At 35.9% G+C, this 22,127-nt stretch overlaps 1 protein-coding gene across 1 annotated transcript in view; it reads right to left on the bottom strand.

The window, feature by feature from the left end:
- LOC129230567 (protein masquerade-like) overlaps positions 1 to 22,127 on the bottom strand; it is a 74,145-nt gene that overhangs the window by 33,701 nt on the left and 18,317 nt on the right. The window contains exon 2 of the mRNA XM_054864971.1: positions 4,646 to 6,880. Coding sequence (XP_054720946.1) covers positions 4,646 to 6,880 — 2,235 coding nt within the window. The remainder of the gene's footprint in view (positions 1 to 4,645; positions 6,881 to 22,127) is intronic.

The raw sequence follows: 22,127 nt of genomic DNA, 5'->3' as shown, positions 1-22,127 counted from the left end.
ACTATTTCAATGGAGTAGTTATTCAGTAACACTAAATAAAATTCTAAACTACTGGGCTTATTTTTTTTTCTTTTTAGTTTTTTTTTTCTTTTGGTTTTTACGCAGTCGGTTTTTTTGTTTTTATTTTATAATTATTTTTTATTTTACTCTATTTAGTTAATTTTCATGGACTTAGTTATTCTGATCATAAGACGGCAAATTTCGCAATCTTGTCATTTTATTGAGAAAGTTCATATCGCGAGGATTATTAAATAACTTGCGGTGGTCTAAACTACTGATTATTAGTCCCTCCTATGGACCTTACTCGGCTTAAAGCTACATATGCTTGACCTTTAGCAAAAACGCGCGATCTTAAATCAACCAGAGCTATATCATCAGTGCGGAAAAGTCGTCAATTAAATCTTTCTCCCAAAACTAAAAAAGTCCGTCCAGAGAGTACACGTCGCGAAACTCAGTCCCCTGAATCACGACAAAAACAAATGCAACATCTTAAAAATGAAAATCGACTTAATAGACTCGGTAAACAAAAAATGCAGGCAGTGAAAACGCTACCTGTCTTTGTCGCACGCTGTGTAATACGCAGGTAGCATACGACACGATCCCAAACTGACAATATGTCGACTGTTGGTTGTTGGTAATGGTGAATTTTGATTACTGTCTTGTGTTTAGTGACACTCCCAAGGTTAAGACAAATCGATTGACGTAAGATTTATCAAAATCGGCCAAGGGGTTTTTAAGAACCCATTAAACCCTTATAATAATATTTTGCTAAAATGGTTTAGATAACGTATCATCTCAAATATTTTTATGCAACCGAATTTTTTTTTTAAATAAAATGGAGTCGTTTCAAACTGGTTATGGTTGAAAAAACGCTAATATTGATCGAGACGTTGTGCAGCGATGAAGTGTAATCTTTAGTAAGATACAATCTTTCTGCTAAATAATAAAATAAGATACAACAACGTTGAAAAACACAAACTGCTGATTACTACAGACACGAGTTTCGGCGTTACAAGGAACGCCCTTTTTGATTCCAAAGAAATGAGCATATTGATGAAAAGACCTGAAGCAATGAAAGAAGTATTATTTCAAATATTTGAAATTATTAACAAATAATGAACACATTATAAAGATTGCGGTAAACACTTACATTTTAAGAAATAAATATCTTTGTGCAGAGAAGTAAATGTTAATCAACAACGCACAAAACTAAAGAAAGACGTAAATGAGTAGATTCAGTTTTAAAGACTAATTTCGCGTTTAGATAAATTAGTGTTTGATTCAGGATTCAATGGGTTGTCAGTTACGTTAGGTAGTAATTATAGGAGGCCCCGACTTCAAAAGGTTAATAAAGTTAAGAGATCGTACATAATTAGTTAGGTGTTTAAAATAATTCATCGTATAGTAATTAAAATCAGTGTTTATTTTATAATCGGGTGTTTAGTTTAGTTGATTTTTGTATTGGAATTGTAAAATAAATTTCATTTCTAGGTTTGGGTAGGAAATAGTATGTAAGTGTAATCGGTTGTTTTTGGTTTTTAGTTCCTAGGTTTTTTTTTTTTTTTTTTTTTGAAGCAGGTTTTTTTTTTATTTAAAAGTAATTTTAACTCAATGTGTAATAATATAGTTGAATGATATTCTACATCCATCCACCCTTGTGTGCCATTGTTAAATCTTGATCACAAGCAATAATGATGGATGGATGATATTGTCGACGTTTAGTGGCCCCCATGACCCTATCCCAATCTTCTCACGTCCAATAGTTGCAAATTTATGAACACAATTTCGTAATCAAAAAAAGAACAATTTCATTTTGTCATAAACTTCATTGCTAACTGTTGCAACTTGAATCTTCGAATCTAAGCCCATTTTGCATTGATGAAGATGGTCCCCAAAACAAGTGCAAGATTTCAAATTTTATGAATGCTTAAGCATTTTTTTTAACGCAAGAAAATTCAATTTTTATGTGATTTTGTTTTCTCGTGTAAAGCTGTTTTCTAAGTTATCTCATAGTTAGAGTATTGCTACTGAAGTGTTTCCATTCATGATATTTCCTAAAAGATCCGTTGAACTGCAATAAAAAACCATTCGAAACATATTTTTGACATCTCTTTCCTCTTTTTGCTAATGCTACATATTCACCTGCAACAGAACAGGATTTATTTTATTTAATCACATTAAAAAAATATACATATGTTTGATGTACGTACGATCGTTACATAAATTAAAACGGTTAAAATTTAACACAGCAAAATAAACTTTATTTTGAAAAAATAAAAGTTATAACGGCTCAAAATTAATGAACAGTAATATTTATATCATCTAAAGAACAAAGCCAAAAAGAGAGTCAGGCAAGAAGTTTGTTAGGCTCTCTTGGCTCCTTTAAGAGGTTTTCCTCCTCCAGCTCAGTTACTTCCTATTCCGGGATGATGAGTGCTAATAAGCACGAAACTGCAGTCGCAGTCCTCGGATGAAATGACTGAGAGCTGGCAGTGTATTTTATGCAGAACTTATATAGGTTTTAAGTGTTACCGTTAGTGTTAAGTTTTTTTTTTTTTTTAACTGCCCTAAGTTGAACAAAAAATTATTCAAATCATCAAGTAAACATGAGAATGAGGCGGCTTGGTATAGACAGTCACAAAACGGTTTTATTCGAATCGAATTATTCCCACAAAACTGTTGGAGAAGGGGTTGTCAGACCAACATTATAAACCTCATAATTCTAATTTCAAAAACTTTATTTTTCAATATTTACTTTATTTTAGATTTTTAATTTATTTTTAACAATACATTTACTGTACACTAAGTCAGAGTTTCCCAAACTGTGGTCCGCGAACCACCGGGGGTCTTCGAGTCCATGTCAGGGGGTACGCGGTGCTTTCCAACTAAAACGTTAAATATATCTGAGATTGAAGGACGAGTAACGATATTTTAATTGAAAAAGAAAGCACATTTATGAGGATTAAAAAAGTTCTTGCTTAAGTTCATGCAGGACGCCATAAAAATACAACTCATATAAAAAATTAACACACTTAGACTAGATTAACAGTGTTTTGTTCACTAACTTTAAAAGTTCATTTAAATTAGTAAACTTGTTGTAGAAATTTGGTGATAACAATTTTATTTCTAATTGAATTTTAAATAGAATTTTACTTCCATAACTCAAAATAATAATGTAAGAGACAAGAGCTCTGAAAACTATACAGAACAATGAATAAATAAATTAAAGGAAAAAAGCCTAAAAATATATTAGAAAAAAAACAGATTTGACTGTGTCAAATCATTTTTTTTCCACGCTGCATTGGGGGGGGGGGGCCTCGTAATTTTTTACGGAGGGGGTCCACGGAGCTCTGTAGTTTGGAAATCTCTGCACTAAGCCATCTTTCATGTTATTTTATTATTAATTACTATCATTATTATTTACTTTTGCAAAAGAGAAAGACAAAAATGAAATAAAATCAATGCTATTCGAGCCCAAGTTGACCATGAGGCACACAGGGGTGCCCACCTAGGAGGGGGGGGGGTCATGGTGCAGACTGCGCCGTTGAAATTTTTAGAGGGGTGCTTTTAGGGGTATTTTTTCATTTTTTGGGGGGAAAGAGCTCTTGCTTTTGAGGGGGGCTTTACGATCTTGACGGGGGATGCGCCCTTGCTCTTGGGGGGTGGGCATCCCTGAAGTAAATAACTACTTCAAGATAGCCTTTAAACTCGCACTATAGATCACAACAGGGGTGCTCACCAAAGTAGGTCAAAGAAATGACTTCGCCATCAGAATTTCTAGAAGGTTTTTTTAACGTGTTCGTACACATTTGGATACATTTTTTTTCACTTTAAAAATCCTGTTTTTTAACAGCAGTCCGCAAACGAATTGCGGATCATAAACACGCCATTATTTTTGATAAACCCAGTATTCTGTACATTTCTCGCACAAAATATAAACATAAACCATTAACGTAAATCAAGGAATATATCGTTATCGCTAATGCAAAACAATTTTTACGCGTAAGTGTTTTATTATCAAAATTACTTATTATGAAATGATTGTAAATTGATTGCGCAGGCTTATTCCTAAATTCTTTTGTTAAACATATATTTTTCACAACAACGGGAACTAATACTTCTTAGTATAGTGCGATTACTGTTAAATAGATGAATTTCTACTAGATAATAAAAATCCAATATTTCTTTCGTAGAAAGGAAGGGTTTACAGATTCAATTAGCATACAATTTAGTTTAATAGGAACCGATTTGCATTTTTAAAGTTTTGGAACAAAATAATAATAATGATGATAACAGTATAGACATGATGATGATGACGATAATATTGATGTTGATAAAAAAAACAGTAATAATGTTAAGAAATAATTATGAAGCTGATAAACTCATTGATTTTTTTACTGAAACCATGTTAAATAAGCCGAATAATTGATGATAGTTAAATTCATGAAGACAAGCGTTAAATAAATTCATAATTTATCACTATTGAATTTTGCTCTCTAATATGATAGTGTCAAAAGTCTTGCGTCACATTCTTAAATTAACAATAGTAAATAAAAAACACTCAAAGTATGCATTGTGAGGGAAAGGAAGGGTATTTGATGCTACAAAAACTCTAGAATCGTACAAAATATTTACTTACTTTCGCCGTCTTTCAGATCAGATTCGGGTTTCACCAGCACTAATGGTTTACCAGTCTTCAAGTGTTCTTCAAACTTTTCAATGTGTTCAACCGAAGTGCAACACATAGTCCCTTCTTCTGCACACGCAAAACCGTCATAAATAGCACTATTCCCGAAACATGTGAACCTCAGAAAAGACTGTATGCATGATCCAGGACAAGCAGGCCTGTTTTTTTTCTGCTCAACAATTGCTCCGTCCACCTGTGAGGCATTTACTTTGGAATGAAAATCCCCAGTATTTTGAGGAGCTGGTATAGGTGTTGCTTCAGGTGGAGTAAACACAGAAACAGGTGTTATAGGCTTTTTGTCAGAGGGTCTTGTAGGTTTAAAGGTGACTTGGTGAACTTGATTTGGTAACGGTCTAAATGAATCGTGAATTGGAACAGTCTGAGTTGGCTGAGGATCTTTTATTACCGATAAATCATGAACAACGCCACTGTGGTCCTTAGGTTTGTTCATGTGTACTACCACTACTGTGGATGCATTTCGAGAGAAATGTGGTTGTGAAAACTCTTGGGATGCTGGTGGGTGGAATTTTTCCATAGTTGGGGGTTTAATTGGTTTGTTTAATGTAATGGGTCGCAAGGTATCTGGGGTGAACCCAATACTTGTACTAACAAATCTATTTATTGTATTCTGCTGGTTCTTTTGGGTTTGATGATCGCTTGGTTTTTCTGCTGAGGCATGTAACGTATGATGAGGATTGGGATTAATAGCTGTCAGTTGAACCCCATCAGGGGTATGATGTGGATACTGTGAGTGTGGCAAAATGATATCAGGACGCCTTCTGTCGTTTTCGAGATCCTCTACTGATGAAACAGGGGGATTATGCGGTGCTAATACCGTCAACCTTATTGGTTGAAGTTCTAAAGAAGTATTTGGCTTTGCTTGCACAAAGCTCTGATGTTGGTAAGGCTGTCCAGGGTAATTAACGCTTTGTGGATGGGTAAGTTTTATTATTGATGGTGCTTCTTGCAAATGACCTTGACCCGGTTGTATTTGAGGTGCTACTGAATATCCTGGTCTTCCTACATAAACTTGGTTATTATTAGGTTGATTGTAAACATTTGTATTAATATTAGATGGATACGGATTTGATTGTATTGGAATGTGCGGTCGTTGCGGATATGGATGAGGAATTGGTGGTTGTCGAATGGGTGGTATACCACCTTGTGGCGCTGCTTGGACGGGGCGATAATTTGGGTGGTTTGCACCCGGTCTCAATAAAGGAATTTGCGGTGGTTCAATATGCATATGATCTTTCACATCAGGCTGAAAACAGCACACAAAGTCCGGCTCACAATCAGCTTGCGTGATGATTTCAGATGGCCGATTGCACATTCCACGTAAGAAGATAGGAATGCACGCACCTGGACAAATGAATGGTGTTTGAGGGTAGGTTGTGATTGTTGTGGTAGGAGCTGTAGTGAATTCCTCATTGCTGATGCAACACCTACCATCATTAGCACAATAAAAGTCGTCATTAACAGCATCGCATAGAAGACTAAATAAGGGTGCTACACATGAACCTGGACATGGCGGTCCTGGTAAGGTTGCTGGAGTAGTTTGAGCATTGGTGGGTGGATAACGATGTGTAGATCCCTTTTCTGTAATTTTCGGTGGTGTAACAGCATTACTTGGGACTGTTGTCGTTGAAATTTCTTGTGGCTCGTCGTCATCCTGACTCGAAGCACAACAAGTTGCACCTGCGTCACAAATGCCATATGGAATTGTACTTCCACAGTATCGAACAAAAATGTTCTCAACACATATACCAGGACATGGAATGGGTTTGTTTGTTGTAGTTGAAGGAGGAGTTACTGTAGACTTTGGAGAAGAGGATGCTTGGCTAAGAGAAGGTTTAAGAGAAGTATTCTGATCAGTTTTTGTCGTACCATCATTTTTGACAGTGACGCCATTATTTGATTCAGTTGTGAGTAAATATAAATCATACTCGGATGACTCGGATGTAGTTTCAGTTAGTGATTCTTCAGGCAGTGGAGCTGAAGTTTCAACTACAGTTCCGAAGTTAAAGTCACTGTTGACGCAGCACCTCAAGTAAGAAGCTCCACAGTTGAACTGTTCAATAACTTTGCTGCAAAGTATAGATGTGAACGCATGTACACATTCTCCTGGACATGGTATTTGATTTTGCTCGCTAAGAGACTCATTTTTAGGAACTTCTGCAGCACCTAATAAACCTGAAAGAAATGAAGATTTTCAGTATGCATTTTTTAAGCTTCAAAATAATAGATTAACAAATACAGTGCTCGCCGCTTATTAAATCACATTGGTTCAGAAGATATTTGATTTTATAAAGCGGCTGATTTTATAAAACGGCAAACCAAAACTCACTTAAAAAAATTATAGGTTTTGAAGTTCAAATACTCTAAAAACAAAATGAATTACTTTATTTATTTTTGTTTTGAGTGTTTCAAAATACAGTTATTTTGAGCATGAGGTACATTTTTTAAATTTGCACAAGGGTCTTAATCAAATAACAATACGCCAATATTTTAACAGAGTTGCAGAGTAAAGAACAATATCGTTGGAAAGTTTACAAAATGTTTATAAGTTTTAACATCGTATTTTCCTCTAGGCTCAAAAGTGCATCGTGTAATATCAAGCACTTTTCTGATATCTAATGAAGAGAACAAATTAGGCTCTGATATTTCCTCTTCTTCAGAGGCCGATTCCTTCCCTTCTTGGTGCATCTTTATCAATTTTTGGAGTATTATATCCAAAAGTTTGATTTTATAAAACGGCGATAGTGATTTTATTAAAGGATGGTTTTAACATGTTTTGATATTGCGATGATTCTGTTCTTCCAAATTTGATTTTAAAAAGCGGCTGATTTTATAATCCAGTGATTTTATTAGTGGCGGGTACTGTAATTTACAAATTAATGCATGGTTTGTGATTAACAATATTGTAACTAGTACATTTGATAAACAAAAGAAAAAACACGTGCTCTTTGCTTTTTACTATAACCGGTATAAATTTCCTTTATCGAAGTAAGCGTACGATTGAATTTGAATGGAATACTATTATTACATACAGTTTCGATCTTAGGGGTGCCCCATCCCCAAGATCAAGGGCGCACCCCTTAAATGTCGCGAATCCCTCCAAAAGCAAGAGCCCCCCTAAAATGAGAAAAATACCCCTCAAAACACCCCTTCCCTAAAAATTTCAATGGTGCAGTCTGCGCCATGACCCCCCCCCCCCTGTTGGGTACCCCTGTCGATCTTACAGTAACTAAGTGCGACAACAATGTGCTGATATTAAAAATGAAACTTTAATTAAATTTGCATCGAATGGAGCATAATAAATAGCGTGCATCATTAATACGCAATGCAATGAAAAAGACCACAGAAAAAATTGAATCAGAAAAAGGCAAAATAAAATTAAGATCCAAATATTCATTTGAAATTTAATAAACTAGTAATTTTTTATTTTCTACAGAGGAAAAATAAGAATTACATTTATGCATTCTAACTACGCTTTACGATTTTTTCCCCCAGTTAGATCTCATGCTCTGGAAAAATCTACTTATTTAGTATTTTTGAAACAAATATTTGTTTTTTGCTGCTGTATCTCATCTATTGTTAGCGGTAGATAGACATTGTCCATGAGATCACTGACCCTCGAAAAATCCAAAACCATCAAGGGTTTCTTAATAAAATAACCCCTAGTGTGCCAGTGAGTTGTAAACAGTATAGAACGTGTCCTGTTGTTGTTCTCTCAGCATTATATTTCTGACAGAACGGGGGGAAATATACCTAATACCTTCACGTTATCACAATGGGGTTGTTTCCTTCAGCCAAAAGTGCTACTTTTAGTCACAGAAACTGATGGAGCGAGAAAAAACTTTCATTTTTCCAACGTTTAATTTTTAGTTAATTTTTTTAAATGTCCGATTTTGAAAATAAGTCGCGGTCCTTATGACGTCACAAATGATGTACTTTGGCGCATTTGTCTACCGTTTGGCGCATCGTGTTTCTACGTTATGATAATCAAGAAGCGAATCAAATATCGCGCTCCATGCTTGCTATCAACCATATCGTTGCCAACACACGTGAGTAAAGATGCGAATTAAATATTTTGCTCTGTGAATGGAAACAGTGAATGGCATTTCATCATTTGTGATGTCATCGGCAGAAGCGTAAACAATAAAAGTGCACCGATTAAAATATTTTTTATAAATTATCAAATTTACTCAAATTGTTTAAAAAATGGTCAGATCCTATGTTTTAAAGCATGCTCTTTCAGAAAAAAAAATACTTTTGTTATTTCGGAAACGATCCCATTAACATTTCTTTTCTTTCTTAATTTGTAAAAATTACATTTTTTTTTTTTTTTTTTTTTTTTTTGAGCAATCACGATTGCTTATTGTTCTTACTTGACTGTTTTTGATGTTACGCTGATTTTATTTTCCTACCAGCACCCTGTGCCAGCACCACCGTCGCGTCAACTCGCCTCACGATGCTGGTCCTAGTGCGAAAACCGTCTCCAGGTTGCGTCCACATCCTACATTCACACACGCATACACACACACACGCCTACACACTCATGCCTGCGCACAGATACAAACACACACTCCCACACACCCACTCATGCCTGCACACAGACACAAACACATATGCCTACATACACACACACACGCGCATTCATACACACACACGCTCGTGATTGCGAAAAACATAATTTGAATTCAAGATTATTTTTTTGCAACATGATTCCTAATGTACGGGGCTCTTAATAATATTTTGTCTTTGTCATTTTTCATTCGCTTATTGCTTTCGAAGTACTGTATAAGCGTTCCTTTGAAGAACAACAGCTCCATTTGAATCTTAAAAAAGAAAGAAAGAAAACGTGGTACGAATGAAACAAAAACAAATTAAAAGCAAGTCATTAAAGAAAAATGAATTCACTATCTCTCAGATCCTGTTTGCAGGTCTTCTGTCGTGTTTATTCAGAGCAAAAGGACAACAATAAGAAGAGAACAAGAGAGTTCTCACCACCTGTCATGCGGTCTGCGAACATCCACTCTTCCCTGGAATTGTTTCGGACGACATGCCATGTGTGATATCCGGGCCAAGGAATCCGCTTTGGTTTCTCCGAAACCGGGCCGTGGATCAAAGTGATGAGGAATTAATCCACGGCGGGAAGACTCACACCGACGATTAACTCTTCTTCTCATTAATGCATTTTTGAAAGGAAGAAATGTGGATCAACGTAAATCGAAGCAAAGGCTAAAAATGTACAGTCTTGAGTAAAGAAGAGACAGAGGGGACATGATTCAGTTGTTTAAATTTATTAAAATGAAAGATGTTACGGGGCTGAAGTTTAGCACTGAAAACAGGACAAAGGGTCATTGTTTTAAGCTATTTAAATCTCAGGCTAACATGGATATTAGGAAAAATTATTATTATAGCAGGGTAGTGGAACCTTGGAACAGCTTACCGGAAGAGGTGGTAATGAGCAAAGGAGTAGATAGTTTTAAGAGGGCCATTGATCTTCACTGGGGATTGTAAATTGACTAGGACCAGTCTAGCTGGGCCCAGAGCCTGTTGCTGGTCGTCACTTTTGTATTTGTATTTGTATAACTGTCATTCAAACTCTCCGGCATTTTCTTGCTGATTTTGAGACTATTTGTGAAATCGAAAATTTCTTTCTGACTACTGACAATTCAAAGAAAATCGAAAGTGGTAAGGCTGATAGGATAACGACACCAGAAACAGACAAGGGTCCAGTAGCAGACAGTCGTAAGTTTGGATTTAAATACTAAGAATTTTTTAGCGGGTAAAACTGATGTTACTGCGACCCATGAATACGGTGCAACCATCTAGTGTCATAGAGTGAATTTTATGAGTCAGTTGGTCATAGGCGGATTTAGGATTGAGTTCTTTGCGGGGGGGGGGGGCAGGATTATTTTTTAGCAACATTTCAAATTGCCCCCCCCCCCCCCCATGTTTTGGTCTGTTTTTCTGTGATGTATAAGATCATGCTTTACTCTTTTTTGTGTTGTTTTCATTAATGTGTGTTTTTATGCTGTCCTTTTTGAATTGGCCAAAAGAGAGGTGACTGCAAGAGAGTGACGCAGGGCTCCCTTTTAAGTGGGATATAGAATGTCTCCAATTTTAGGGGGTTCGGGGCTTTCTCCCCCGGTTTTCAGTCCAAAAAAGTGAATATAGGCATATTTTCAGCACCCCAGTGAAAGCTATACTATTTGTACTTAATGTTCTTTTTTTTTTTTTTTCTTTTCTCACATCAGAAAAGGACAATCGCTTCTCTTCATTTTCATCGAACTATTCAAAAAAGAAAATAATAATAATTTTTTTTGTTTTAAGATTTTGGAAGATGTGTTGTTACTATTTTAAGTCCTCCCAAAACTGGGGGGCATTGCGCCTATGCCTCCCCTTCTCCTATAAATCCACCCATGCCCTTCTAAACTAGTAAAAAAAGAAAAAAAATAATGATTTTTAAGAATTTTTTTGGAAGATGTGTTGTTACTACATAAAGTCCTTCCAAAACTGGGGGGACATTGCCCCCCTCTGAACCCCCATAAATCCGCCCATGCAGTTGGTACGAGGTATTACTCGTATTTACATGGTAGTGGTGGAAGGTTATAAATAGCTACCACGAGGTCTGCCGTTGTTTCATGATCATTTGAATTTAATAAGGTTTTAGATCTAAAAATAAAGATGAGATGTAGTTGCACCAGAGAAAAATAGTTTTGAAATTCTAAATGCAATAAAAGGCTCGGAAAATGCAGTTAACCTGAGAACGATGTCTTAAGCATGTCTGTTACGTGGCTGTAAGTGGGAGGAGAAGTTGTCGTAATATGTTGACGCGCTCTTGACGCGTTTTCAAAACTGTTCGCTAAACTCGTCATAACATAGCACTTATTAAACGTTGCCAAAAACAATGTTGCTGAAATTTAAACATAAATGTTTAATTTTCGAACAAAACAAACTGTCTCAAACAAGCAGTCTTAGAAAAAAAAATTAATTGAGCCATTAAAAAGTTCGACAATCCGCCAAATAAATATTCCAAGTTAACTAAAAAACCAAAAATTTCCATTAAAATGGCAACTTTTATAGTTAAAGTAAGAGGGGCAAAAAAAAAAAAAAAAAAAAAATTAAATCACCAGAAAGTATTTTTAAAGCATAAGCCTAATGGAACTCTATTTTCATATTCGCAACTCCAATTAACTACAGGGGTAGCTGCAGCCACTGTCTAATGGCGGAGGAAAAAGGTAAAACAAGCAAATTCCATAACTTATAACTTGCTTTTAACCTTAGTGACTGACAATAATTTTTCATCGTGTTTGTGGAAAGCTTTCTTTTCTATTTCTGTGAATTCTGTGATTTTATGGTTTATCAACTATTGTTTTTTTTTTTTTTTTTTTTTCGGAACAGCAGTTTTGAAAAATTAGCGGAGGACAGAGCTTGAACCTCATTCCTTCCTTAATAAAGATGGTTTAAAATCGCGTTTTTAAGACCTCAAGTTTGAAATGTTCCAAACATTTTACGGTTGAGAGTTCCCTTAAATTTTTTGCAGATTGACTAAAAAATACTTTTGAAACTTTTATGTCGAAAAATTGCCTGTAGAGCCCCCCAAGGGAGGAGCGATCGCCCTTCCCTTGTATCCGTCTATGCATTAATCTCAAAACTTTGCGAAAAAACGTTCTTTAAGAACCGGAACTGTTATGTAACAAATAGTAATCAAAACAAGAAATGACAAATGTCAATTCACCGGCTTTTTATAATCTGCTGCAGATACACAAGTTGCCCTGGGTTAAGATTTGCATTATGTAGTTGCAAGCGTATGATTCGGTAGCCCGAAGGAGAGATTTTAAATATTTCCCGCTGCCTTTAAAATAAATTAATCAAGATTATTTTGCTGCTGGATGACTTTTTATACAGGTGCTTCCTACTGTAAATATAAACAAGTGATTGCACTGTACGCTAATGACACCAGTGAATGGTATTTCGTCACTTGTGATGTCATGTGCGGAAGCGTACAAAAGAAAATTGAATCTGCGCACCGATTACAAAATATTTTTTTAAATTTTAAACTCTGTCAAATCATTTTAAAAATGGTCAAATCCTGTGTTTTTAAGCATGCTCTTTCAGAAAAATATTTTTTAAATTTCGGAAACGACCCCATTATAAAATAAACACTGATTTTAATTACTATACGATAAATTACATTTTAATACCTAACAAATTATGTAACTAACTATATTCATTTGCGACTTAAACTAAAATTCTTCATTTTATACCAGAACGAAGAATTACACCGACCTAATTAGACTACTAAATTTTATACCAGAAGAAAAAGTTTCACCAACCTAATGTGCATTCAAAGAAGACTTGACAAAGTGGTTATTAATTCTGAAGACCTGATTTCAATTCATCGAATTTCGAAACTACCACTTACAGTAAGAACTTTACTTGAAATATCTTGTATCAATAATAAAAACATGGAAGGTACAAAAAAAAAGTAAAAAAATGTTTCTAACCTATACAACAACATGATCTTAAATTTGAGTGACCTAGAAATACCCGGTGCTGTAAGTACTGAAAACTTCTGATTTTTATTCATTGTGTAGAATATAGCTGTTTGCTGCAGATTAAATCTCTTCTATGGGATTATAACACTTCTTGTTTCATTTTAAAAAAATAGGTAAAAAGTAGGAAATGGCTTGTTTTCAGAGTAAAACACTAAAGCGAACTGTTCGTTACTTGAACAAGGGAAAATGTTAGTTTAGTACATTTATCACATACACTAGAAATTATATACCTATATATGGACATTTCGGGCACTGTAACAGTATTAACAGTTCTCGAAGCAAATTTAAAGCTAAACTAAATTGAAATTCAGAAATCCTCTTCTGAATCATTATAATCTGTGCTAAACCAGGGCTGTCCAACGGGCGGCCCTCAGGCCGCATGCGGCCCGCCAATTTCTTATTCAGCATATTTCTTTTTTCGACATTTTATGATATCAAGAAGCACTCGAGACTACCATTCTTGGTCTAGCCGGGATTCCCGAAATTTCCTCTTGATCGCTCTCTTACTCCATTCATTGTATTGGAAGAAAAAGGTACAGGACATCTACAGGTCAAGATCAAGAAGTCCTACCCTGCTTGTTGGTGTTCAAACAAATTCTTAGAAATAGCATTGCCTCGCGTTGGTGGGGGGAGAAGGGAGCGAAGAGAGAAACATTTCAGATAAGCAAAAACTGCTTGCAATTGGTTAAAATCAAAAATCAAAATTGCACTATCCATGGAAAGGAGGGTTGCCAGAGCCTCGAAAGGTTGGACTTCTACCTGTTGGTCCGCGGAAGGTATTTTATTTCCCTTCTACCACCAGTGGAGACCACTGAAGGCATTCCCCTATCCGCCACCCGGGGACGCGCTCTCTAGGGGTTACAGGCTCCCCCGTATGAAGTCACAAGCAAACTTAAGTTCACAGTAGAGGACAGATTACAGTACCAGAAATATAAATCAATCATTGAGAATAATAAGGGTTTTTGCGCAGAGGAAATTTTCACATCTGATCTTACCCTCGAGGAACTGGAATATGCTATTCATGGTCTTAATCAAACGAAATCTCCAAGACCTGATGTTATCTTTGGTCAGATGATTGTACACTTTGGAGAAATTGCCAAAAGGTACTTACTCAACATTTTTAACACCTCCTGGCGCAGTGGCAAATTGCCCAAGATTTGGAAGAGCTCTATCATCATACCTATCCTCAAGGCGGGAAAGGATGCTTCCAATTGCAAGGGTTATAGACCTATATCCCTGACATGCATTCTCTGTAAGCTTATGGAGCGTGTAATCCACTGCCGTCTTATGAAGTATCTCACGGAGCACAACATTCTTCATTTCTATCAAACAGCCTATCATGCCAATCATAGCACTGTGGACCAGTTGTTCTACCTGAGTCAAACAATAATCAATGGTTTCCAAGAAAAGCCTCATTTGAAAACTGTCGCAGTGTTTTTAGACCTCTCTTCAGCTTTTGACCGAGTTTGGCGTCAAAAACTGGTAGACATTATCCACAGTTCTGGAATCAAGGGAAATGCACTCCTCTGGATTAATGACTTTCTTAGAGGCAGGAGATTCTCTGTTAAGTTCAATGGTGTGCTCTCTGAGTCACGTAAACTGTGGGCTGGAGTACCTCAGGGTTCAGTTCTTAGTCCTCTTCTTTTTCTTACATATATGAACACCATTCACCCTCACATTCATCCAGACACGAAAATCGCATGCTACGCAGACGATGTCGCTCTATGGCATACTCACGCAGACATTGCAGCATCGGAGGAGGCTCTGAACAAATCTCTGAGGGGCATTGCCGCATGGGCAAAAGAGCTCAAGTTGACCATAAATGCTGATAAGACAAACTTTTGCATTTTCTCTACTGACAGACGACATAGAGGCACTTTTAATACAAATATTAAAATTGAAGACTCCAACATCGAAAGGGTTTTCTTCCCTACCTATCTCGGTGTAACCTTAGACCCTGAGCTTCGCTTTTCAAAGCACATTGAACAAATTTCTAACAAAGCGCTTGGAAAATTAAACATACTTAGAAAACTCTGCGGAACTACATGGGGATCAAGACCTAAAACCCTAAAAAGTGCTTATTGCTCTATTATTCGACCAGAACTTGAATATGCTGCCCCAATCTGGTGTCCGGAATCCGCCACTTCCAAACTTAAATTAGATTCAATACAACACCGAGCATCAAAAATTATTATTGGCGCAGTCTCTTCGTCTCTTCCACTAATAACGAAAAAGCTGAACAGGAATGTGGTCTGCCTCCTCTGGAGTGTAGGCGCAATCTTACCACCATTAAGTTCACCAACAAACTACATTGCTACAATAAAGACCATATCTCCACCAGAGTGTTCAACGAATGGAAAGACAGGAAAAGGCTTAAAAGATCATCAACGCTCCAACTTGATGGAGACATCAGGAGCCAAATAAAGTTAGAGCATTCCACCTTGAACTTTTTGCAAGAGCCTCTATTTCGCAGAAAGCCACCAAAGGAAACAAAGATTAATTTGAACCTCCTACAGCCATGCTCGAAAAAAAAAGACCCACAAACACTCAGACAAAAAGGCCTTGAGACGAATGAAAAGTTCTCCCAGGGTAACTTTGTGACTGTCTATACGGACGGCTCATCTGACATATTCCTCAACAAAGGAGGTGCTGGCATTCTCTTTCTCCTTCCAAATAGAGATAAATATACACATAAAATCAACACAGGCATAATTGCTTCTAACTTCACCAGCGAACTTCTTGCGATTAAGGAGGCACTCACTTTTTACATGACCAATCAAGAGATCTCAGTCCCAACTGATGGATTGGCAATCTTCTCTGACTCAAAAGCGGCCTTAGAAGCAATCAAAAACCGAGCAACCAACATCACCTCTGCCATAAATGCCCTACTCGAAGACTTGCACGGCAATGGAAAATCCTGCATGCTGCAATGGATACCGGCACACGTGAATATTGAAGGGAATGAGTGTGCGGATTCCCTAGCAAAAGAAGGCAGAAACATTGGCAAACCTTGCACCACCATCACGCTAGCAGACTCAAATGCTGTCGCAAAACATAGACTTCTGCCACATACCCTTAAGAAGCCCCTCATCACCGACTTTGATTGCCCCAGAATCCTAACATCTACAATTGCAAGATTAAGAACAAACCACTATAAAGGGATGAAAATTCTTCCCGACAAAACGAGAACTTATATTCCCTGCAAGAACTGCACCGATGCCCAACTGACTCCGGATCACATTCAGTGCAGGTCCTCTACAGCACAGATGCGTTGCAGCTAGCGGACGCAGTCTTGAAGACACACGGAGCCATTTAATTGTCCATGGACACGACGAAAAAAAAATTGGTTAAAAATAAAGACCCCACTCACTGACTCTACGGCCTTTGTTGATTTCGGAAAAGAAATTGAGAATTTGCTTTAGTCACTTCCATGTTTGGGAGCATATATTTATGCCTTTTCGACGATGATCTTGCTCAAGAATCGTCACAGGAGCTCTCTCTCGGAAAATTCATTATCATTGATAGGCCTTCTTCTGCTGGCAACGACAAACAAACATAGATGTTGACATTCCTGCCCTTGTAAAGAAGGCGGATCGGCCTCAGTTTTCTCATTAAAATTTAAGCAAATTGTTTTATAATCCTTCAGTTTCACTGTTTTATAGTTAATAACTCAACTATTAATTGTTATGGTATAAGAGGTAAGAGGTTATTCAACTTTTTCAAACTGCGACCCACCAGGAGATCAGTGACCGGAAATCTGGCCCGTGGGCTCTTTGCAGTTGAACAGCCCTGTGCTAGACCATAAACAAATGTCTTCATAAAAAGCCTACAAATCACTTAGTGTGTTTTTTTTTTTTTTTTTTTGACAAAGCAACCATTAACTTGCTGAAACAACCACTAAATTAAGGTACTTCAACATCACCAAGTGTCATGGTTTTAAAAGTAAAACTAGTAATTATAGATAGGGGAAAAAGGGGCACATGTGAACATATTTTTTTTTTTTTTTTCATTTCTTAATTTCTCAGAAAATATTATCAATTTCTCACAGAAATTGGGTCTCCATAATTGAAGTCTTTTTTTTTTTTTTTTTCGTGCCATGGACTTTTTTCAGATTTTTTTAAAATTATTTCTTTACTTTATGGTATTTTTGAAAAATGTCTTCAATTGTTCGCATGTGCCCCCTTTTGGGGTACATGTGCCCCTACCAAATGTACTCCTATAGGGGGGTAAATGTGAACAAGCTTGGGGCACAAGTGAACAAGATTGAAAAATGCAGGAAGAGCATCATATTTTTATGAAAATCTCGTTATAATGAAGCATATAAGTACAGTTGGCTCTCTGTTTAACGACTTTCTCTGTTTAACCCCCGCTTTTCACGGTCCCAGATGGTCCACTGTAGTGATAAAAGCATTTTATTTGAGGACGTTTTCTACTTAGGGACGATTTTTTGTGGTCCCTTGAAAGTCGTTAAACAGAGAGCCAACTGTATATACCAACTACATTCAAGGGTTTGTACCTATACTTTGTCAGTTTGAACTGTACAGTAAGTGTCATTAAGAAAATATTTTTTCCGAATTATATAACTCTGCTCACTGTCAAATTTTTAAGTTTTATAGCATGTTCTCATCACTGGATCGACAAGAAAAAATCTTATAAGACTGAACAATACAAAGAATATTTTATTATGTAAAGTTTATTCTTGTTGTATAGTGCGTTTAAACTTCACAGAGAATATGATGATAAATTTTAAAATTATTCTAAATATTTTATCTTCATATTGTTTGCAAATATTATATATCGCTAAATTTTTGGCCAAATATTTAATAATTAAAGAATTTAAAAAGTAAAAAATAATAAAATAGATAGTTAATAATTAGATTATAATAATTAACAACAAATTTACAAACTGATTGCAGCAAAATAATAATTATAAATCTTTACATCCCTTTTAACACTTATAATATTATATACATACACATTTTAAAGAGTGCAAGTAAGGGTTGAAAACCTTTTGCTGACAGTGCTTCGAGATAAGGCATCAAATCTTCAAATCGTTCGGTGTACCAAAAACATTTGCATTTTTAAGCTCGTCTTGGTAAATCTATTTTTTCTATAACGTGTTTCACATAGTAATAAAATATTAAACAATAATAATTAAACCACATTGAAATACATGAAATACGCAGCTCAGTCACTGGGTTCGCGGTGTATTTCATGTATTTATGCCTTAGCCCTGGCTATAGGACGGTAACTTACTGAACACATTGAAATAATTACAGTTCTGAAAAGGTTTTTAATGCTTTCATTATTAACTGGACCTCTACCTTTGCATTGTCACAATTGCTCAATCGATAAGGCATAATCAATTAAAAGGGGTCTTAGGACCTTTGACCTTCAAAATTTTCGATTTTCTGGAAAAAAATATATGTTATGCACAATTTGATTCTGAACAATTTGATACCTTATTTATTACCATACGCCAAAAACTTTTCAAGTTATCGTAAAAATGCGTAAACTTTCCCCGTAGAGATTTATGTTAACAGCAGCTGTTTAAGCTTATTTTTCTCAGGTGCCGATTTCTTCGGTTTTCTCGTTTTGCGCGCATGATATTTCAGAAAATTTCTTATATATTTCCGTTAAACTTTTCATGCATGTTTGTCTGGTACATTTTTATAATCTGAACCTAAATTTCAACTAAAATTAAAAATTAATATTTAAAAATATATATATTTTTTTTTGCCCAAAATTTTGGAAATTTTCGTTATTAACTTATGAAATTTCAAAAAAAAAAAATTAAAATAATTTAAAAAAAATTAGGTTAAAGTCATAAATATAAACCAGATAAATATGCATTGAAAGTTTTAGGGAAATATATAAGAAACTTTTTGAAATATCATGCGCGCAAAACGAGAAAACCAAAGAAACTGGCACCTGAGAAAAAGAGGCTTAAACAGCTACTGTTAACATAAATCTCTATGGGGAAAGTTTACGCATTTTTTACGATAACTCGAAAAGTTTTTGGCGTATGGTAATAATTAAGGTATCAAATTGTTCAGAATTAAACTATGCATAACATATAGTTTTTCCAGAAAATCGAAAATTTTGAAGGTCAAAGGTTCTTAGACCCCAAGGCAGGCAAAGAAAAATCGTCCTTTCATAGTCTTGAATTTTTTGGAAGTTAATAGATGTTTACATTAAAAAAAAAGTAAGTTACATATTTTGGTTCTGTCTAAAAACATTTCTGACCCGAGATACAGCCAGAAGGGGCTCAAGTGAGAACAGGGCACCATTTCTCACTTGAGATTTTCGACAAAATTTTTTAACTGCTTTCTCTCTGGAGCAAACAATGTATGGTATTTTGTTGAAGTTTTGTAGTTGAAAGAGAATTGTTTTCTCTTTAAAATGATTTGGATCAGTATTGGAAATATGAAGTTTCAGTAAAACCTGTCTACAACGATACTGTTGGGACCTAAAAAAAAATATCGTAATAGTCAGGTTATCATTATAGACAGTTTGATTATTCATGCTGACATTTTGCTGGGGACAAAAAAAATATATTGTTATTGACAAGTTATCGTTACAGACAGTATCGTTATACATAGGTTTCTCTACAGTCTTTTGGAAAAAAAACTCAATTTTTAACTTTTTTTTCAATTGCATATTTCAAGAATTTTGATTTTTTTTTTTTACTATTGATCAGTATTATTGAGGGTTTTTTTTTTTTTTTTTTTTTTTTTTTGAGCCATCACGATTGCTTATTACTTTCATTTGACTGTTTTTAGCGTCTATCATTTTATTTTCCCACCGCCACCCTCCGCACCATCACCGTCGACGGGCTCCTCATGATGCTGCTCCTATAGCGAAAGCCGTCTCCAGGTTGCATCCATGTCCTACACACACGCGCATACATACACACCTACACACGCACACACACACACACGCGCACACATACACCTACACACACATACATATACACATACACACACGCATACATACAGACACCTACACATACACTCACACAAAAACATACACACACACATACACACAACTACCCAGACATTCATGCCTGCACACAAACACATATGCCTACACACACATACACATACCCCACACACACACACATGCATACACACTACTCACACACTTATGCCAGCACACAGACGCAAACACACATGCCTACACACACATACACATACCCCCTACACACAAACACACGTACCCCCCCCCCCCACACACACAAACAAACAGGCCTACATACACACACTCGTGACTGCGAAAAACATAATTTGAATTCAAGATGTCAAAATTCAAATTAATTTTTCTTTTTTTTTTCTTTTTCTTTTCACAAAAAATAAAAAAATATCTACATAAAGTGGCAACAAAAAATGAAGATGCGGCTATATAACTAAATAAAATTTGCCATCTGGTCACTTGCTACTAAGTATAATTTTGTATTTTCAAGTCTACATTTTCATATACAATTTCTAAAAAACACTCTTTTTTTTCAAATGCCCCTAAAGTATGTTAAACGCATAAGTGGAAGATCTCTTTTTCAGGAAATGCCAGTTGCTGCAGGGATTGCAACAGTATTTGTAAGGTATCTTCCATTTCCCTGACAGCTAGTTTATAGAAGTGAGAAATTACTTGCACATGTCCAGGGGCGGATACAGAAAACCATTTTAGGTGGGCTCATACTGAAGAATTCCCCCCCCCCCCCACACCTGAAAGAACCTACGGTTTTGGGTACGAAAAACTTCTAAAACTGCTAGGGGGTCTTTAAAGAGCACAAAATCGGACAGGAATAAGGCACCTAATTGCGGATAAACGTTCCAAAATAATAACATAAACAATGAAACAAAGTATAGTTTTTCAAATGTTTACTTTCAAAAATGATTAATGAATTGAAAAGATACAGTAATCGATTATATTTTATGCATTAAGTGTTTGAACACGATATGTACGGATACTGTTGTCGACCCTTTTTTTGGGGGGCGGGGTGTCATGACCCCCATGACCCTCCCCGTGCATCCGCCACTGCATACGTCCCATATCCTCTGGGCAAAACTTTGACACGTTACTCAAGTATTCCTTTCTCGCAAAATGTTTATTCTGCCACAGATCGAATCCTTAGGTGTTTTAATTTATAAACATTTCTCAAGTATTCATTGCTGGTGAACGTTTATTTTGCCAAAACCCTGATTCAAAAGGGGTTTTTTTAGATGGGCTTGTTACATTTTGTTACTTTTCACAGTTCTTTCAGTGTACGTCCAGCCCTTCAGCTCCGTGGTATTTTGTTCCTATGTAACAGACTAACGCATTATCCTGCGTTATAAGCAAACAAAGTTGTGGACATAGGGATTAATTTATTGCTTATATAAAACGAGCTTTATGGCAATCCAAAAAAATGACATTGTAAGTAAATAATTGAAGCAAATAAAGCATGACATCTTCTTTGATGCTCTGTTTCGTGTTTCAAATGGTTTCTTGTAATGGCTCATTGCATTTTGGAACATCACGTAGGAAGTGGTATTTACTTTTTATTTTGTATTCTTTTTCATAATATATTTTCGAAAAGCTTAGTGATTTATTCAGAGAATGAAAACATTCAAACTCTGATATACAGACATTAAACGGTCTACGAGTCTATGGTATTTATAACGTTAAATCCGAAGTGACGTTATAAAAGAGGTCCTTCAGAGATTTAAATCAAATTGCATAGTGTAATGCCATATCTGTGACTAAGAATTATATCCATCGAAATTGCTTCGCATAAAATTTAAGAAATTTATGTGATCCGTTTTTATCTTTAATGTAAAGAATCAAAAAAATATATTCTGGAACCTTCAAAATTACATACAGCTTTTATCCGG

Source organism: Uloborus diversus, chromosome 9, assembly GCF_026930045.1.
Source record: "Uloborus diversus isolate 005 chromosome 9, Udiv.v.3.1, whole genome shotgun sequence".
NCBI lineage: Eukaryota > Metazoa > Arthropoda > Arachnida > Araneae > Uloboridae > Uloborus > Uloborus diversus.
The sequence above is the reverse complement of the archived record's forward strand: the minus strand, read 5'-3'. Positions and strand labels throughout refer to the sequence as shown.